Genomic DNA, 20,351 nt, shown 5'->3' with positions numbered 1-20,351 from the left:
AACTCCAAGAGCACACGGAGTTAAATATTTCATGTTTTATTATTCGCAAAGAGTATTCTTCATGAAGTCGGCATTAGCAAACTGTACATACATAAATAACATTTTCATATTTCATAATTTTTTACAGATTCTCATCCGCAGTTATTACAAAGCTCACTATTTGATGTCGCAGCCGTCTACTAAAACACTACCGGTGATCGTTTGGCTTCCTTAAAAGCGGAGGACTTTCAAGTGCATGCTCAAACGGAAAGATACAAAAATAACTGCCTGTATTCAAAGGCATGTCAACAAACATACTTATCAGTTGAGAGCTGTCTTTTTGTTCATATTTGCCCCAAATAATTAAATACTGAAATTAAAAACAGGAACAAATGCCGTGGCTAGTGGGGAAAGAAGTCGGCCATCTTGGCTGGACGGCTTCAGAGCAGTATGCTGGACAGCGCTCATGTCAGTGCTATTGGGTCAAATTTGATCTTTACCGCCATTTGAAGACATTTCAAATCAAATGTTTCAAGCGGAAAACGTTAAGTTCATCCTTCAGAAAGTTCTCCCGTTGAGCTGGTTTCGAGTAGCTCTTCAAATGTGTCTGTTGGAAATAAAGTTCACATCAGAGACTCAATGATTGCTACTCAAACTGCAGGTCTACTGTACAGGTACAATATCCCACTCAAGGGGGTTCTTTAGCTGAATCAATACTAACAATCTATAAACTGATTGAACGCTAAATAAATAGTAGCAGCACTGGATATCATGGACTAAAAAGCACGGTCAACTTTGGCTCCCAACATACAGTATATAAATAGTGCTTTGATTTCTCAGGTTTCTTCATAAACCTTAAAAAATAATATACACATTTGGGTTAAAACAGGAAATATCGGAGAGGGGTTCCCAAATGAAGGTCCATATATATATACTGGAGAGTGGACTTAAAGGGTTGAGGTGATTTCAGGAGAGTGGGTGTGCAATATAACGGAGAGAAGTCTTCATATCACTTCATAAAGCATGACAGCGCCGCAGCAGGGGAAGAGTTTGTTGCTTTCGGGCACTAGGTGAAGAGGAAACATTCAGTGGAGTCCTTGGCAAAGCAGTAGGTAGCGATTCAGCTGCTTCTCATATGGGCGGAGGTCCATTGGTGTAGCGCAACATGGGGTGGAAGGAGCGGGCAAAGTTGTTGGCGTGGTGGCAGCTGTAGTCCTCCGCGGTCATGGGCACCAGGCAGGCCAGGCCGATCAAGAGCAGAAGGATCAGCTGGACGGGAAGCGCAGCCCTGAGGACACGCAGCAGGAAGGACTGGCCTTTTGAGGAAGAGGAGGACGAGGAGGAAACGTCATCCCGAAGGTCAGAACGGGAGGAAACGAAGCCAGCGGCGCCTGGTGATCTGCTCCGGCTGCCGGAAGACACAGAGTTTAGTTAAACACAGCAGAGGACAGACCTGAGTTCACTAGTATGTGCAAATCACGTTCAGTCAAAATCCCTTGGTATTGTTTTTTTAAAGGTTTTTGTAATTTTAAAGCAATTTTGTAATTTTACGTCGTCATAAATTAAATGTTTTCGGGAAAAAAAGCATGTTTTTAAAAACATGACACTGTAGAATAGTTTAGAGAATTGTGGAATTTTTCACCATTTCTGACAATCAATGGACCAAACATGTAACTGACAAAATAATTGTTGGATTAATTGATTATCAAATATTTTGTCATAAAAAGTCATAGTATAGTGTGTGTTACAAAAAGTCATGTATTGTATGTAACCCATAAAAATGTCAGTCCTCGTATAGCATGTTTCATAAAAGTCATAGTATTTAAAGTAAAACAAATCATTAAAAAGTAATAGTATGGTATGTCATTGTTATAAAAAGTCACATTATAGAATATCATAAATGTCATAAAAAGTAATTGTAAAGGCATTGTGTAGTTTGTCATTAAAAAGAAACTATTTTATGTCAATATTTTTTTTAATCGAATTTCATTGAATAGTATTCTATAAAAAAATTACTTCTCCTTGTATAGTATATAGAAAAATAATCTGTGGTTGCAATAAATCTGTCAATTCAAATAAAACAAACGTGTTTGCAAATACTACTTTACCCACGTCTGACAAACGAGCGAAGACTCAACAAACACTCGGCAGGAAGGAAAGTGAAAATGCAGCAAATAGAACCAGATTCAACCGTCGGACAGATTGAGAGAGTCACAGAGTAGAACACAGAGACGCACGTGTACAGTAGACCTGCATACAGACACACACACACACACACACAAAACAGGCATAAACACACTAAGAAGACCACAAACACTCGTAGACAGTCGGCTGGGGGGAGGAGAGGGGGGGGGCACTCCCAGTGAGACGAGTGTGTAAGAGTTCAATGCCACGTCTCATTCCAAACAGAGGAAGGAGAAATGCCAAATGCCTCTCTGCAGATTTCCACGGTTAGAGCCAAGACTCGAGGGAAGTCACGGCATGTTCTTACTGCAACTCTTCCTCGAAGAGCCTCTCTAGCCTTCCAATACTATTTAGTCCTCCTGGATGCTACAATACGGCTGCTGTAAGCACGCATGAGCAACATGTACTCCGTGTGCGTGTTCCTATATGTAGCTCATGGTAACCCCCCCTGCCTTGTTTCCAAAAGCCCCATTCATGTGAGATAAAGAGTGTTAAACACGTATGGAAAGACTTGTTTAGGCCGAGTCTTCACCAGTGTTGTTGTCTATTTAAAATCATAGTACGTTTGATCAGAAATGACAGCGAGTCAGAGGTGGGTGAGTTAAGATGTCTGGAAAGGAAACACAGAAAACAAGGTGGGAGTTAAGGTAGAAGGGGGAAAGCAGGAGTTATTGGATCATATCCTCCTTTCAACTATGAAGAGAATAAAACAGGAAGGAAACAAGAAGAAAGAAAAACAGAGCTAAAGGAAGAAGGGCTGGGGGGTCACCGGGATTCAGACAATGACATCTAGTGGAGGAGAGCGCTACAGCCACTCACAGAGGAAAGACAAAAAGTACGACACGGCAACATTTCATGATGCCATTCAAAAAGCAGCAAAGAGATGCAGTGAAGTAAAACATTTAAAGGAGGAAGGGAGCGGCCTGACGTAGGCGATTCCCCACTCGTTTAAGAGCTGATAACATGTTCTCTAGAATAAGGGAGGATCATGGAACGCAGGGTTAAAGCCCGGAAAACAATCAATTAAAGAAGCCAAAAATCAAAATGATCTCATAATCTCGTATATTTTGCAATGAGTAAAACATAGCTTCATGTGATTAAATGATTTTCTCGTGGGTTGATTGAATAGAAATCAGGTTTGCGGGCATAGCTTTGGTTCCATCATCGTCCCGTGTTTCTGGAGTCCAGGAGAGAGGGTACCTGTGGCGCGGGCCGCTCTTAGGGTGTCCTGGGTGGGCCTGACTACTTTTGCCTCGAGGCTGTACCACGTAATGAGCAGGGAGGGGTAAAAGAAAGAAAAGAATGTTTCAGTCAAGGGCAAATGAAGACAAAGCCTCAGATGAGAGCAAAAACAAAGAACACAAAGAGCCATAACATCGCTGGAGAAGGAATCATTAACAACAAAAGAGCAGCAACATAATCAATGGCGGTGATTGACTTTCAGAACCAAGAAATCTGGCTTCTCTAGACTAAATTAGTTCAAGTCAAACAAAACTAACAGAATTAAATACGCTTGAGTCGTTAAGTTAAATAGTTATAACAGAAAAAAAATGTGATTTCTTTCAGACATGAATTCCAAAATGAGAGCTGAACTAAGCTACTACAGAACAGTTGTATCGTGTGAAGACGAAAAGCCAGGTTTTCTTGTACATTTTTGGCAGATCAACACGGTGTGGGCAGCAAAAACATCTCAAAAAAGGAGGGCTGGGGGAGGGGCAGCAGTACAGCAATTGAAAAAGGGAAAACTTTAATATTATCAATAAAAATAAAGGGGTAGTCGAGTGAGAATAAGGAAGTAAGTTGACTGTGATGTTGTTTTATGGAGGCTAGCCGGAGGGGAACGTCACGAGGGGAAACATTACCGATGGCTTGCGACTTTGGACCTCTGACTCAGGACCAGCTGATCCACAGATGTCTGATTTTCCAACAGGCAACGGTACGTAATCCTGAAAAATAAACCGAAACAACAACAGTCACCCCAACGTTTAGATCTAAAAATAGTCCAAATGGAGACGAAGCTTTGGGATTTTCAAGATAAAGCGACCCCTCGTTCATTCGCTCTATATTCAGCGTTTGTCTGACCTGCCGCGTGTCCGTGGTCTCAAGTCTCCTCTCCAGCTCCTGGAGGTCTGAGCTGACCTCCCTGAGGAGCAGTCTCAGCCTGTTCAGGATCACGTGCACCTTCTCCCGGGCCTCCAGACACTCGCTGCCCCGAGCCCGGCTCTGCTCCGAGGCCTTCGACTGCAGCAGCAGTGTCGGAGGTTTGGTGTTGACCAGCAGCTGAGCCGACAGCTCCTGAAGAGACGATACCTTCTGCTGCGAGTCCAGCAGCTCACGCCTGATTTTCTGCAGCAGAAAAAGAAAGAGAAGAGGAGTCAGCAATGTGGTCAATAAAGACATTTTATTCATGCTCCTGTTTAATGGCGAGTCTGCTGCTCACAAACCTCGTGTTAGAAAGACATACCGTCAGTGTTTTGTGATGAGCTCGTAGTGTTTCGCGGTCCAGTTTGGGGGGGAGAGGCACCACCTCATTCCTCCTGCGGTCGATGTTCTCCAGCCACAGCAGCAGACCGTGGCTCATCTCATGGAACTCCTGAAATGGCATAATTGATATGAGCTTTGTGTTTTGGCATCGTTATGATATAAAGTCTAGTGTGTCATAAGAAGTCACAGTACAGCATGTCATATAGAGTAATTAAAAAGTCAGGATGAAATGTCTCTTCATATAAAAACTATATAAAACTATTTCTTTGCAAAATTCTACATATAGATGGCTGAAAGTTATAACAAGGTTTATTTTTATTAATATATACAAATGAAGGTGCAACATAAAATTAGATGAGGGTGTATGTTTTTTTTTCTTTTTCCGTACCTGGCACTGCATCAGCGCCCTCTGTAGCTCTTCCCTCCAGTCCTCCAGGGAGGTACCGAGCCGGTCCCAGCGTGTGTTCATCTCTTTCAGCCTGTCCCTCAACTCCCACGCCTCCTCAGAGTCAGGCTCTGATTGGAGGAGCTCTGCACTGCTCAGATTGATGGACAAGACCTCTGACTTGTGGGCATCCACCGCTTTCAGCAGCTCCTGAGGGCGTGAGTCAAGAGAAGGAAAGTAATCGAAACAGCATCTACATGTGGTAGATTATTTATAATGACACTGAACCATGAACCGGGCCAGACTCACTGGCTACAAGATATAAAACATGAGGTACCAACAGACATGAGTGCAGAGCGATTAGGCTGAGTTTGATCTTCCGTCATTAGGATGTGTCATAGAATAGTGATATCTGGACTAGGTATTAAGGAGTGAGTGTGTGTGTGTGTGTGTGTGTGTGTGTGTGTGTGTGTGTGTGTGTGTGTGTGGGCGTTTGTGTGTGTAAGAGTGAGTGAACAGATAATTGTCAGCACCCTGCACGTGAAATAGAACATTATGAACAAGGCCAGTGGGGGCAAATTACTGCAGACAAACTGTATTTCATGTACAGTTCCTAAAAGTACACTGCACAGGCCAAGGATGTCCAAAAGCTGATGCTGCAAAACTGATGGTTCCAATTTCCAAATGCAACCAAAATGAGTTCATAACAGCTTCCAGGACATCTGATTATTCTTCTACCTTGAGCTTCTTGATTCTCTGCTGGATGGTGTGTATGTCGGTGCTGAGCTCGAGTCCTCTCAGCTGGTTGAGTTCAGCCTCAGACTGACCCAACCAGCCCCGCAGGGTCTGCAGGTCTGAGATCAGTTGCTGCCACTGCTGCAGGTTCTGCTTGTGCTTGTGCTTCTCACTCAGAGTCTGAGCCTGGATCAGCTCCCAGCGCTCGATCACACCTGAAGGGAAACGGATCACACAAACTTAACATGGCTCACACGGTATTTATGGGAAGGTGTAATCTATCATTAAATGTCTGCGTTTGTATGTAACTGACCTGCACTTTGAGCGTCTGTGCTGGTGGGGTTGGTGAGTCCTGGCATGTCATCCTCGTCTTCAGTCAGCTCTCCCTCTGCTCTCTTCACGGCGTCTATACTGCCTCGACACTCTCCCATCAGACGCATCTGGAGGGATGATGTCAATGACATACGTTTTGGCTTGAAATAAAACGTATTACTATCCCATGTGCATGTGGTAATGTGCCGGACTCACGTAGCCCATGTATGTGGAGTCGATGTCGGGGCTGGAGCTGTTGACGGTGGACTCTCTCTGCTGGAGGTGGTATCGACCGGCATCCAAAGCCTGATCCAGCTGTCTGAGACTGGCCTCCAGCTGGCCTGGCTCACCTGGACAAAGACCACAACAAGGTCAAGAAAAGTAGGAGGGCTGATGACTTTTATATTGGCATGCTGTCGGTGTGGAGACGGAGTCTGTGATTGCATGCATTAGTCTGAAACGCAAAATGAAGAACACAGAAGTCAGGTTTTTATCAGATTAATATACGATATTAGCTGTGAAATGAAAAACCAAAAAACGCACAAGTACGAATGCAATGGCTGAGATTAGCATTTAGTGATCTGGACTTCGGCATGCAATAATGTCATCTTTGCACTTTTAATATGCCAAGGTTTCTCTGGATGATGGGACATGCAGTCTGAATGATGCTTCCTTGTGTGGTCCAAGAAAATAACAAATAAACGGTGTTTTAGTCGATGTTGATGGCGTGCTCTCATATGTCATGCTGAGGCATTCCTTATCAGAACCAGGGGGCTGCTGTTTCCTACCGGAGGACGATTTCAAAGTGTTCTCAGTCAGTTTTATATAGGCCTCTGGGCTCTCTGGGATAACTACATCTGGGAAGAGAGACATACAACATATACTTACAATGTGGGCATGAATTTATAAAGATCTGTTCATGAGTCGGCACTGAGCTGGATGTTCAGCTCAGAACTCTCGTTTAAAAAGATGTGCCATTGAGAGTAACTGATGCCAGATCTATAGAAATGACTGGACGTCATTTGAAGACTTTTTGGTTGAGATTCCCCTTCTTTGAAAAGACTTCCACAGCAACATACAATACTGGAAAGACATGTTTGTGTAATAATTGATTGCTTAATGATTTATCATCTTCTAGTGGCAGACTGAATGTCTTGTTGTTTCCCATATTCGAGAGGAAACAATGATTATTTCCTCAACCATTTCTACCTGATCCACTCTATTAAACATAAATCTTTATTTCAAAAGACATCAATAACGTTATATTAATTAAAAAAATACTCCAAATCAGCACATGACTGTTGTGGCCATATAACTAACAATACATTCATGTTTGACTGCTTATCAGCATTCATATACTCTATTTGATTTCACCAACCTGACAGCACTGTGGCAGCCGTCCTCAGGTACTCGTCTTCCTCCTCTTGCCCTCGGCTCCTTTCCCCGGGGCCTCGTCCTCCAGGGCTGTCCAGACCTCTGCTCAGGTCGTAGTCGTGGTCCCACTCTAACGGGATCGAGTCCACGCTGGCCGGGGTGTCACGTCCCGAGCGTTCTGCCCGGATGAGGGCGGTCGTACCCGAGGCTGGACGGCTGGATGTCCGCGGCAGAGAGGAGTCGCCCCACTGCAGCTCAGAGAGCTCGCCGCCTTCCTCCATGTCCAGCTCTCGGTCCGAACCGTCGAGCTCGTCGTCTACCAGCTGGGAGACACGCAACTATTAGTAGAAGAAGGGAAGCGAGATGGTAGGATGTGTGTCGTCCGTTTATCTTTACTCACAGGCAGTCGTGTGAGTTTCTTGTAGTATCTGTCGACTCGTCCAACAACCTCCTGACAGTATCTCTGCAGCTCCTCCAGCTCTTCCTCGATTACGGCTGCGTCTAGAGGTTCACTCTTCTCAATCAGAGCTTCACCCCGTCTGAACACCAGGTCAATCTTCCCCGTGTTCAGATAGATCTCCTGCTGGAAAGCCTGAGAAGCACATACACGTAGCAGAGGTCAGAGAACTGCATCTAACAATAATGCAGATTATCTCACACCGGTATGATCATTTGAAGAGTATTTAGTCAGTCATGTACACAATTAAATGTTTACATTTCAGAAAGTTCCCATCACAATTTAGCCAATCTAAAATGAAGGCCTCAAACCTGTCAAAAACAAAGATTTCATCAATTTACACTGATGCAAACAGAAGGAAAGCATCTTTGTATTTGAGCAACTTTAACCAGCAAATATTTGGTCATAAAATCCACTTATATGACCATGTTTAATATTAATTGTAATTGGCTTGTTGTGTCATCTAACAAGCAATACTTCCGTCTTACCCTGAGCTGTTTTATCTTGGCTTGCACGTCACACTCAGAGAAGTGCTCTATGTTGGTCAGCTGGAGGTCCATCTCGGTCAGCCACACCAGGATAATGTCTCGTGCCGTCTCAAACTCCTCCCTCTGGCTGATGAAGTGCTGAATAAACACAGAGAGACAAAAAAACAAATATACTTCATTGCTTCTCTTTATCTTTTTAACTGAACTAAAATGTAAGAAATTCAGTGAGTACAGAAAGTAAGTGAGTGGCGTCAAGTACGAGGATATTTTTGGATATGGACATCGTTCATTGATGCAGCATGTGGTCAGACAATGTAAAACAAACGTTACCTTGAGTCTGCGCAGGATGGCGGCCACCCTCCTCTGCAGGTTGTCCCATCGCCTGTTCCCATCGTGTACCATTTCCCTGAGTCGGCAGGACGAGTCAGTGCGGTTCTCCCGGGCCAGGCGGCGGTACTGTTTGTTGATGAGCTCCAGCTGGGTCAGGCACTCCTGCACCTGACGCTGGAAGGCCTGCAACAACAACAAAAAGACACACACACACATATCCAAACACACACAAATTAAAGCTCTGAACAGGACACACGCATTTGGAAACACACATGCAATTGTTCTCAAAACTTTTTTATGTGCATGCACAAAGAATACAAAGAATAAACACGGACTACAGATGGCCCCGAAATCTGTAAACATGTTTTCTGTTTTGCAGTGAGAAGGAAAATGCAAAAAAACAAACAAATATAATATATAAACAAACAAAAAAAAGTTACAATAATTAATAAGAGGTCATTACATTTTGAAGCTCAAAATCCTGAAATATGTATCAATCTGTAACTAAAATGATTCCAATCAGGCACAAACAGTGCAGATCCAAATGGTGGCAGCAGGAATGTGCACGTGCTCAGAGACAGACTGCAGCAGCTGAGCAGACCAGACGAGTTTGAGCAACATGACACTCTTCTCTCTTTTTTTCTATGATCTATTGCTCACATGGAGAAATGTAAATGTCTGCCATGAAACTTAAAAAATATCGAAGCATGCGTGTGTAAAAAAACAACGACAACACAACATTTAAAACAAGCTACCAATTCAGCTTGCATACATGCAAACACTGTGCAACTGTCACAAACCTCAAACTTTTTGAGCTCTTCTTTAGCGACAGTGTACAGAACTCCGGAGGAGTTAGGCAGGGCTGCTGTTCTTTCTGAGGTCTTCAGCCAATCTTCAAATCTGGAGTAATCATCCAGAAACCTCTGCCACAACCTCCACGTTTCCTCAATCCTGCACCGATAAAATTGCAGAGTAATGTCACGTCAAATTTCTTAAATACGAACACATGATTGTATGATTAGTAGTAGTGTAATCCACAAGATCATAGTATACTATAGAAGGCAGTGAGATCTGGTTGGTATCAAGTTCATTTTCATATATTCTCATACACCTAAAATACTGAATTGCCCATTCACAACATAGTTATACAGATAAACATCTCAACTCATTCGAAAACTCTTCACCCACACAAAAGATGTCCCCAGTGCATGCATACGAATGCAGACATACGACAGCTGAATTTATCAAAGAGGCACTGACTTGAGCCTCCTCTCCATGGACATGGCACAGATGTTCCTCCAGCGTCTGTCCAGCCCTCTGGTGGCCTGCTGGATGGAGTCGCACTCCGTCTCTGTGGAGCAGGCGTCGCAGTCGTGGAGCAGCACTTCACACAGGTTCAACACTGACGCCACTCCGGTGCTGTGTTTCTCTATGTCCCTCTGCAGCTCCTGCAAGTCAGTCAGAACAATGGCTTACATTGTTGCAGTAGTTAAAGGCTGTATATGTAGCGTTCAGCATTTCTCTAAATGCTGTTAAATGTTGCGTGATGTTTCCTGACCCTGCTTCTTGGTTTTGCTCCACATGCGTCTTTTATGCCATAAATGAGTTCAGCAATAGTGTACAACATGAACACAGTCGGCCTGCTTTAGGTACAGTAAATGTCTGCGTTTGCTAACTCTGCAGCTCTGGAGAGGAAAGAGGTCAGCGGGGTGTCAGAATTAAAGCTAGCTTTAAACAAACAGCCAGAAATGTACGCATGAGTCACGCTGTGATTTCCTCCTGTGATTCAGTGCCACTCATTTTCCACCAACGCAGTTTGAGTCATAATGTCCTGCTGTTGTTTACTTTTTTTCAGAAAAGTAGATACTCACAAAGTCCACGTGTGCTTGTTTGTGTCTGTGAAGGTGCTTGCCCATCAGAGTGAGCATATGTCTTGTAGTATGCGTGCAAGACATGATGTCATTTCCTTAATCAAACATTTTGTAACTCTTAAACAGAGAATGTGCTGGTTAATTTCTCATTCCTTTAATTTAGGACATCAATAAACTCTTCTGCTTAGCGTGTGGTCCCACTTGCCTGCTGCTGGTTGAGTTTCCTCTGAATCTCCTGGTCGTCACAGTTGTCGTAGACGATGGGCCTGGACAGCTCTGTCTCGATGTGAGCCAGCCATGAGCGCAGGCTGCTCATGTTTTTATCCAACTGCTGCACCGCCACGAGGGTCTCCCTCAACTTCTTCACCCTGGTGGACAAACGGATTCAGAGAGCGAGTCAGCGTCAAGAGATGGTACAACTGTAAACACTGAGGCATGTCATGTAATAAGGGAGGACTTGCTCAACAACAAACCATAAAACATGCTGCAAATATATAACTGGAAAATCACTGATCGCAGCATCAAATAAAGGAATATCAGAAGAAATATTGGTGTTAACGCCATGGAAAGGTTTTTAAAAAGCACGTTTTCATCTACAGACAAGAGATAAAGAGCTAAAGTGTGCCATGTTCAGCGAAACAGAGCAGAAGAGGAACATGAGGATGAGGAGGAGCATTTCTGATCGGCACAGATAACTAAGTTGGAAGTGATGAATCCTTACTTGACCCTGCATAACAAGTGGGAACCATTTATTATGGAGTTGTTGAAAAGAGTGAAGGCGTTGCCCATTTAATGTTACATAAACAAACCAAAGTCCATGATCTGGTAACAATAGACACATTCAGCAGGTCTACTCTTCTTTCACTGCAGCTCTAATGTGACGCGGCATGATGTGCTGCATGGTATCAGCTGCACACCACATTCACAACATTCCTAAAGCTGCTTTGAGGCGTCCCACAATATGCTGTAGGAGACAGTCATTTCACTGGTTACATTATAGGATGATATATTGCATAGCATCACACAGTATCTACTGCACACACTGGTCCAAATCATGAAAGTGTAAGCAGCGTTTGTTTTAACTTATTGTATACGGTTGCTCAGCTTGACTGGGTCAGGTTTATTTAGCTGTCAATCAAACAATGATTCTACACCCTCAGTAACAATGAGAGGAACACTCCTGCTGTTGTCTGAACTATCTGTCCTGTGTAGTAACCTCCACTCTATGCCAGAAACCAAGACTTGTTTAAACAACATTTAAGAATATACTAGTTAAACCAGATCTCCACTAAACCATGAGGCTAAAACAAAATAAATATAATAAACATTGCAGAAAGAACATGTAGCACTATGCAGAGCAGAAACATACTGAAAATATTCCTATCTGGATGCTGCAGCACTCTTCATAAATAACGCTGCAGACAGCAGGAGTTTGATAATAACACAAAACATAATCTATTTTAAGAGAATGAGAAAAATAGGCTTTGCATGAGGAAAGCACACGGAGCTCTTTCAAGACTCTCGTCGTGTGCAATGCAGTCTCAAAAAAACAGTTTCAACACAAATTCTCAAGTTTGTCCTGCCTGTTGACATCGCAGTCACAATCCGGCAGATCCTCACTCGGGCATCCTGCCATATTATCCGCCCCTAAATCCAAAACCATGGGGGGGGGGGGGTGAGGTATTCTCAAAGACAACGTTGATGTCAGGAAGCGTAACGGTGTTGATCCAAACACTCTTCTCTTTTCTCTGTGTGCTCCACATGGAACTTACTCTAAACTCTGTGCAGAAGGGGAGGGCAAGCAGGTAGTGGTGGGCTGGCACAACTGGGACTACTCAACTGTTGCTCTCCCAAGGTTAAAAAAAAGAAAACCCCAACAGTCGTGTGTGTGTGTGTGTGTGTGTGTGGGTGGGTGCCTGAGAGTGACAAGTGCTGCTGTTTCTAAAAACAGACTTACAGTCAGAGGCATGTGCCACAGAGCTGGCCTGTGTCTGAGTGTCATACACCGAATACACACAAATGGGATGAACAGAAGCAAAGGCTGGAGGCTCCGTGCATGTGAGCAAACCTCAACGGATAGTGCACATCAAGAAGAAAAGGTTTCCTGTGAACCATATCCGCTGGAGAATAATAGATCCTTGTTTCTTCATGAAATAAAACCTCCAGAAGATATCAATAAATTGATCCACAAGAAAAAAAAGTGTAAAGAAAACCCGACATTGTAAAGTATTCTATACTCTGAGACAGCTACAAACTGTCTGTCCTGTTGTTTAGTAACAGACTTCTATTAGAGACAAAGAGAGCACAGCTGTCTGCATGAGGTCAGACACTGTGCTCCCCTTTATTCCTTCATCCACTATAGTCCCAGAGGATAACAGCCGGAAGACTCAGGAAATGCCTCAGCAGCATTGTGGGAAAATGAATTCTTCCACCATGTGTCACAAACCGAGGTCAAGGCAGGCCTTCCCTGATAAAAAAAAAACCTCCTCTCCACTGGGAGGAGTGATGCAGCAGAGGACCAGAAGTGTGAAGAGTAATTACCTTTCTCTTTTCGTCCAAATAATTACACTGCGACGACTCTGTATACATATTTTTCATTGATCAGACCACAAGCTACAGCCAAACGTGATGGCGTGTACATAAACTTGTCTACAATTGTTCTAGTACACACTTTTTTAAAAGTCTTTCCTCTCCAACCTTCACTTTACCCACCTGGCAGCGATGAGGTCCAGCAGGTGTTGCCAGCGCTCGCTGACTTTGCTGAGTTTGTGTTGGATCTCGGCCGCCTTGCTGTCTTGGCTGGACCTGGCCAGGCGTGCGCCCATAATCTGCAGCTGCTGCTTGTTCTCCAGAGCTACACTGATCTCTTCCTGGTAGTCCTGGTAGAGAGACATCAAGGAGGTAAATAAATAAACAAAGTAAACAAATCCATCTGTGCAGAACGGCGGCCAAGATCTGGAATTGTCAAAACAATCTGGACTCAACACTGCGGTTGTACCGAGTGAACGTCTTCGTGGATAGAAGTGTCGTGTTTCGTTCATTTACACACTTTAGGTGTGTTGCTTTGTTGCGTTAAATCACCTTGCGCAGCTTTTCGATCATCTCTTCAATGCTGATGTCTCCATTCTGAGAGACCTTGCTCTCCATCTGTGTGAGCCACTCACACAGCTCCTTGTTTTTCTCATTGAACACTGCCCACTCGTTCAGCTTCTCGCTCACCTGCTGCCTGCGCAGGGAAAGCTGAGGGGACAGTGGGGAAGGGAGGATGTGAGAGAAGCATCAACGAGAATATGCCCAGTCCTGGTAATCATTCTGAACCTCTCAATCTCCACTTCACAGTAACACACCGCTCACAATGAACAGTAAGAAGTGGAAAGTTAGCCACCACTGAACTCTTACTCTGACAAATGTACCACGGCTGACAGCACCGTTGCTAAAGGCACAAGTTGAATCCACAAAGTGAAGAAGGCACGACAGGTTGTAACACAAATGAGTCTGAGATTACACAGCGAAAGCTCTAAAATAAAACATCAGCCTTTCAAAACACCCAAGAATGCTTTTAAAAAAAAAAATCATGCTCATGTGTACTGTGTGAATCTACCTGGTGGCAGACCTCCCCCCACTGGCGCTGTAGCAGCTGGAGGCGTTCCTGTAGGACTGTGATGTCATCTGCATTGACCACGCCCTCCAAGGAGTCCCTCAGCAGGAACAAGGAAGTGAGGTCATCGGTCCAGCCCGCCACACTGCTCTCCAGCTCCTGCAACCACATGACATGAGAAGAAATGATTTACACAAACGCCGAGAGGTGACCCATAATCCTTAAAATGTGAAGATACACTCAGACTCGCCTGCTAACCAACAAGCCAAAGTCTAAAGCAAGAAAACCCACAGAACAGGACGACTGACGCTCAACTGCAGCTGCTGCACCCTCATAAATAGTGATGAGGAGGACCAAAACAGTAAACTGACATAAAATATCACAGCAAAAAAAAAAAAAAAATTCACAATTTCTTCTAAATGCAATGCAATGCTCTTCTGAAATAAATAAGAGTAACATGTTACATTCACATACAAAACAGCTCCATCCAAGGTTAAAGGCTCGATAAGGTAACAGACATCAAACCTCGTGTCGCCTCCTCGTCCGTCATTGTGACGGTTTTGCGGCGTTGTAATCATTTGTCGACCTGGAGAACGTCTCCATTATGCAATACGCACAAAAGGAAGCACACACACATGCAAGAATATACCCCCCACTGCAAGCAGGGATGCTCTCTCACTCTCATGCGCACGCACCCTCTCTGTCCTTCTCTCCCCACCCCCCCTCTTTTCCCTCGGCTGACTATGTGCAGCTATTCTCAGAGCCCTCCTCCTCCTCCTCCTCCTCCTCCTCCTCCCTGAGGAGCTCAGGACATGTCATGCATGAAACATGACTGCATACACTGTACAGTGGTTAACAACAAACTGCAAATTATTATAATGACAATTTTCACACAAAAATGAAAGGACTGCTGTGGGAACAATACGCGTCCACGTTTGCTCATTCCAGCAGAATCCTATTTTAGCATCATTTGAGACATAATAATACAAATTAAATGTTTGCTTCTGGTTGGTCTGTTTATCTGTTTGTCCCCATAGTCAGATTAAGGTAAAGGGAGGACACGTCTGTGTCTGTTGGTGGGTGTGTGAAAGACAGACAGAGACAGAGAGAGAGATTTCCCGTGTGTCTTGCATAGATGCAAAACATAAACCAGGAAGAAAACACAATTTAAATGTGTGTATATTAGATTCTTCTCACCTTGCATCTGATTTGCTCTAAGTGCAGCTCCTCATGGTGGTCAGGCAGTGACCCAGACAGCTTCCTCTTGAAGGCCCGCAGCTTCTCCAGCGACGCATTAATGCCCTTCTCACATCGCTCCCAGTTCTATACACACACAAACACACACAGTAAGAATAGGAGCAGAAAACACACACACACGCACAGATTGCAGGGCTTCTCGTTCTTGGGAAAGTTGTTTTAAATTCTTCCTGCAGCTGCAGAATACATAATAAACTGACACACACACACACACACACACATCAACGCAAGGTTTAAGTCAGGCCACATCAACAATCATGCCGTTTACAGCTCACTGAGCCCTGAACCTCCTAAGCAACCCCATGAAAACAGTGATACAGCAAAAATCCAAGAGCCAAAGAAGAGAATTAACGAATGAGAGGTTCTGCTCCAAAGGGTGCGGATTAAAGCTATTCTGAATAACGGTCCCATTCAGCATAAAACAGGGTAATATTTGGCAAGACATGCTGCAGCAAAGTGGCATACCCGAAGCAAGAGTCATGGTCAAAGAAGAGCCAGGGTCGGACAAAAATACCTTCAGTCGCTGCTATTCGTAGAAGAATATGTTCAACAAAAAAAGCCAAATTCCCGGATGCATCTTTTATAGTGCGTCACTCAGTCCAATTTAAAACACAGTCTGCAAAATCTACCTCGCAGAGTTCAAATCATTACAGCTCACTGCGCAGTGTCTGCACTCTGCATGTGTGTGTGTGTGTGTGTGTGTGTGTGTGTGTGCCCTGGCCTGACATTTAATTATTTTTGTGCCATGTTAAGCCATGTTGTACTGCTCCAGCATGTGCGCAATTTATCTGAAGACAGAAGTGAGTGGGCTCCGTCTTTGTCCTTCACTTCTTTTCAGGAGTTAAGATGCAGCGTTGCATAATTCATGTGATAACTTGGTTTCAGTGTCCTGCATGTACAACGGAGCGGGCTCATTAAGGGCTCAGATGCCCTTCGGCACCCTTCTCACTGCAGCACGGTAGAGACACAGCTTCTAGCCAGCCTCGAACACAGACTCTGCTCCAATAACGCTTCTCTCTTCCCCCTAAAAAACTGCCAATCTACTGCATGTATAATGAAAATAAATAAATAAAACAGACAGTCTTTATGTTACGGTGTCAGATGTTTTGCTGTAGCTTAGACAAGAAAAGACCAAGAGAAAAAGTATGAAAACATCAGTTTTTGTCTTACCTTGAGCAAGCCGTGCAGCTCCCTCCTCTGCTGGTCCAGGCGGTGGTGGGCGTGCCTCCACCTCTCCTGAATGTCCATCAGCTCCGTCTGCAGGGTGGACTCGGCCCTGTCATCGGCCGACAGCAGCAGGCTCCGGCCGGCCTCCACCGTCAGGATGTAGCCGCCCTGCCGCCTCTGCAGCACTCGCTCCCTCAGCTGGAGGAGCAGAGACAGGGAGAATGGGCAGAGAGGGTACAGGTTAACTAAGGGAGTCTAAAGGCCGGAGAAGAGGTGAGGGTTTGTCAGTGACACGTTTAGAGTTGCTTTGGACAATTTAGTGGTAAGTTTGAAGTGTTTAGAAGTATTTTTTAAATCGGATACATCTTCCAGTGACCTCGTAAATAATGAAAACTTTTAAAATAAGCTTCAATAGAAAGTAATTCGTTTGGGCGAAGTGGGAGTGTGAGTGACTGAATCCATTGGATTTGTGACTTGCAGAGATAATAAAGCATAAATATTTCAGAAAAAGTCACTTCAGAGAAGATTAGAAGTTTGATTAAGGTTATAAGTGAAGGACTGACCTGAATCTGATCTAATAGGTTCCTGGCCTGCTGCAAGGCGACTGGTTCTCCCGGCTGATGTTCATCTGGATCACAAGTCACTTCTTGAAGCCATTGTAGCAGCTTCTCTGCCATCTCCCGGTAGTTCTGCCACTGCCGGACCAGACTATCAATAATGCCCCTTCGTTGCTGGGCCCGTCTCACTACACCTTGCCACTGATTGCTCAACAAGGCCAGCTTCACACTGAAATCGTCTCTGTGAGGGGGACAAGAGCGAGAGTATGTATGCTCCTCCCCACTGGATACATTTATATGAGAGAGGACATTTCCATATATAGGATTGTGTGCGTCTGTGTGTGTGTCTTTACCTGTCATCCACTTGGCCCTGGTCCAACATATGATGGCCATCATTGATGATGGAGTAGAGAATCTGTTGCCTGCTAAACATCTCTGCCTGGAACAACTGCAAGAACACACACACACACATATATATACATATATATATATATATACATATATACAGCAACACACATAGACTACCTACAAAGACAGCATTAGATGCACATGTAAATTCAATGCTTCTCTGACCTCATGGTCTCTCTGCTGCTCCAGCAGATTCAGGTAGTTTCCTGAAATGTCAGCGGCCAGCTTGTGTTCAGTCTGAGACAGGAACTCCATCCACAGCTCACACTTCTGGAGGAAACTCTTCTGTTGGAGCAACACTGCCTGCAGTTTACTGGAGATGGACAGAGGAAAGTTGTTTGGAACACAAACAATATTAACAGAAAAAGTTGGTTTTTTTGGCGAAAAATTACACTCTTTTAAGGTATGACATTGTAAAGATAAACAATACAAAAAGAGAATTAGTCCGAACATTGAATTTCAAAGTAAAAAGCATAGACTGTATATAAGAAGGTTTACTTTTTACTTTCTTTATTCAAGAGCATGGCCTTTCAATTTGAGACCATGACTCATGGATTTCATTGTAACGCTTTCCTTTAAAACCTCCCACTCAAATAGCCACTGCAAGGAGGGAGGGAGAGCATTACAAAATCTAAAGTGAAATCAACAAGTCATCCTGTAATGTGAGAACATTACAGGAACACTCTATAGTTCACATTTATAGTTCCGTTGTTACACCGAAGGTGAAATTTGAATTATTTAACGTTTCAACAACAACAAACATAACTAATCCTATTTAATATGTATTTAAACACGGGAAATCTGAAGGTTTTAGGTACCTGAACCTCTCAGTGAGGTGAGCGGAGTGAGCGGCCCATGCTCTGTTGAGACTTTGCAGCCGTTTAACATCTCTGTCACTGACGGGCAGTCTGTACACCGACTCGTTAACACGCTCCAGGTCTGGAGAGAGACTGCTCAGCTTCAACAGGTAAACCTGGGAATGCATTATTATCTTAAGTAAGACCAGCTTGATCAATTTACACAGACTTTTTGGTGAAAATGCAGCAGATGTTTCAACACAGATAATACAGCAACGTTTTTTGTACCTTCAGTTTTTCCATCTGTGTCTGGACCACAATGAGCTCTGGTGAGCCGACTGGGTCAGACTCCTTCAGCACCTCCTCAGCTTCCTCAGCCTCACGGACCAGTGTGTCCAACTGCTCTCTGAAGCCCTCACAGGCCTGAGATGCAGACTGCAGTCAGACAGAAACAGTGAGAATACAGAAGTGATGGCTTAACATATTCATATATTGAGGTTTTACATGGAAAACAGTGATGTGTATGTCATTCTTCCTATGCCCAACAATCCCTGCTTTCCTACCTGCAGTACTTCCTGCTGCCTGTGAAGGGCGTGCTCCAGTGTTGCTAGACGCTGTGTGAGTGACAGGTGGTCAGACTGGAGGGCTGCAGAGGAGGAGGCGTCAACTTGGCTCTTCAGCTGCTCCCCTAAAGCCTGCAGCTGCTTGAGGGACTGCTGCACTGAGGCTTGGTCACCAAGGCACGCCTGCAACAGTAATGTCATCAGAGAGAGGCAGGTTAGGAACAGAATGACGAAATGTTTCGAGAAGTTGGAGAAAGTCATGGTATTTATTTACATGTACACTAATGGCACAGGGTAGACTGGACTGTATTTTCAATGCAAAAGCAATGAAAGACTTAATAAAGGAACTCTTGACATATCCAAAACGTCAGAATTTAAGAGAAGCTGATGCATGTTTTCATATTTAGGTGCTTATTCAGTGAGTTTTGAAAAGGTTCCAGTCCCAAAGAGGGCCATGTGATCCTTTTGCTGAAGGTTTGGTGAAAGGCTTTCTTGTAAAAAGCCTTTCCAGAAAGCTCATGTACAAACAACAGTTAAGAGTTCTCAACCACTAATTGTCTACTGTAAGTTTGAATCAGCGATCCTCTGTCCTAATACTGTATGCAGACCGTTATTTTGACAGTCTTTCTCCAGACATTGCCCAGCATGGCCCTAAATGCTCAGCGTGACACTGTGGGACCCCTGTAGTGTAAATCAGGGGCCTGTCTTTCCCTTTGCGGTCTCCTTTTCAAAGGGCTTTTGTTAGATTGTGCTGTGAATCTACATTCAAGCGGACAATAGAGCAGGGTGCAATTTGGTATTCTGCAGCGGGGTTAGAGGCTTTGTGAATCCTCACAGTGAGCTGACAAGCCACTTTGGAGCTTATTCACAACATATCAGAAAGGAGGCTGGGGGTAAGCTTCAACTGCTGACAGAATTAGTTTCACGTAATCATATCGTGGACTGTGTTACACTGTCCCATCTCTACCCACATCACAGTCCATTATCCAGGCGCTGCTCTCCTCCTCTGTGATCTCCCTGTCTGTGGCGCTCTTCAGCAGGCGATCAGCTCGTTCTTCCTGTTTGTGAACCGCTGTCACGCACTGGCCACACGATGACCTGTAGCGCTGCCACAGCCCCAGCAGGGCTTTACTGCTCCTCAGCTGTTCTGAGATCTGCTCGAGCAGACTGTTCCACCTGTAACAGAGGAGGAGAAACACATTGCTACACATTGACCTCAGCTCAGAAGTTGCTGCACTTTGATTTGAAGTCACTTTTGTTACCCTTACCTGATGTTGACGTCCTGGAGGGCTGTGTTGAGTGTTTCAGCCACAGATGGGTGGCACTCTGTCAGTAGCTGGTGTGTTACAGAGCCAAACTTCTTCAGGCTGCTCTCCTGTTTATCCATCTCGTACTGCAGGTTCTT

The 20,351-nt window shown here is 44.3% G+C and overlaps 1 protein-coding gene across 1 annotated transcript in view; it reads right to left on the bottom strand.

Annotated features, from left to right (window-relative positions):
• Positions 1-27: 27 nt before the first annotated feature.
• The window catches only part of syne1a (spectrin repeat containing, nuclear envelope 1a), a gene marked incomplete at its 5' end in the record, with an annotated part of 107,988 nt that continues 87,664 nt past the window's right edge, over positions 28-20,351 (bottom strand). Inside the window, 30 exons of the mRNA XM_079290869.1 lie at positions 28-1,387; positions 3,364-3,422; positions 4,026-4,109; positions 4,246-4,509; positions 4,628-4,756; positions 5,036-5,242; positions 5,771-5,982; positions 6,081-6,207; positions 6,296-6,429; positions 6,868-6,936; positions 7,458-7,776; positions 7,854-8,045; positions 8,399-8,536; positions 8,729-8,911; positions 9,529-9,679; positions 9,989-10,176; positions 10,805-10,967; positions 13,312-13,478; positions 13,681-13,839; positions 14,201-14,356; positions 15,395-15,520; positions 16,625-16,819; positions 17,185-17,419; positions 17,532-17,626; positions 17,752-17,899; positions 18,405-18,559; positions 18,672-18,818; positions 18,947-19,129; positions 19,918-20,122; positions 20,215-20,348. Of these exons, the coding sequence (XP_079146995.1) occupies positions 1,111-1,387; positions 3,364-3,422; positions 4,026-4,109; positions 4,246-4,509; positions 4,628-4,756; positions 5,036-5,242; positions 5,771-5,982; positions 6,081-6,207; positions 6,296-6,429; positions 6,868-6,936; positions 7,458-7,776; positions 7,854-8,045; positions 8,399-8,536; positions 8,729-8,911; positions 9,529-9,679; positions 9,989-10,176; positions 10,805-10,967; positions 13,312-13,478; positions 13,681-13,839; positions 14,201-14,356; positions 15,395-15,520; positions 16,625-16,819; positions 17,185-17,419; positions 17,532-17,626; positions 17,752-17,899; positions 18,405-18,559; positions 18,672-18,818; positions 18,947-19,129; positions 19,918-20,122; positions 20,215-20,348 (5,001 nt within the window). The 3' untranslated portion in view covers positions 28-1,110. The remainder of the gene's footprint in view (positions 1,388-3,363; positions 3,423-4,025; positions 4,110-4,245; positions 4,510-4,627; positions 4,757-5,035; positions 5,243-5,770; positions 5,983-6,080; positions 6,208-6,295; positions 6,430-6,867; positions 6,937-7,457; positions 7,777-7,853; positions 8,046-8,398; positions 8,537-8,728; positions 8,912-9,528; positions 9,680-9,988; positions 10,177-10,804; positions 10,968-13,311; positions 13,479-13,680; positions 13,840-14,200; positions 14,357-15,394; positions 15,521-16,624; positions 16,820-17,184; positions 17,420-17,531; positions 17,627-17,751; positions 17,900-18,404; positions 18,560-18,671; positions 18,819-18,946; positions 19,130-19,917; positions 20,123-20,214; positions 20,349-20,351) is intronic.

This window comes from Melanostigma gelatinosum (assembly GCF_949748355.1).
Source record: "Melanostigma gelatinosum genome assembly, chromosome: 19".
NCBI classification, from domain to species: domain Eukaryota; kingdom Metazoa; phylum Chordata; class Actinopteri; order Perciformes; family Zoarcidae; genus Melanostigma; species Melanostigma gelatinosum.
Note: the sequence above shows the minus strand (reverse complement) of the source record. Positions and strands in the feature narration are given on the sequence as shown.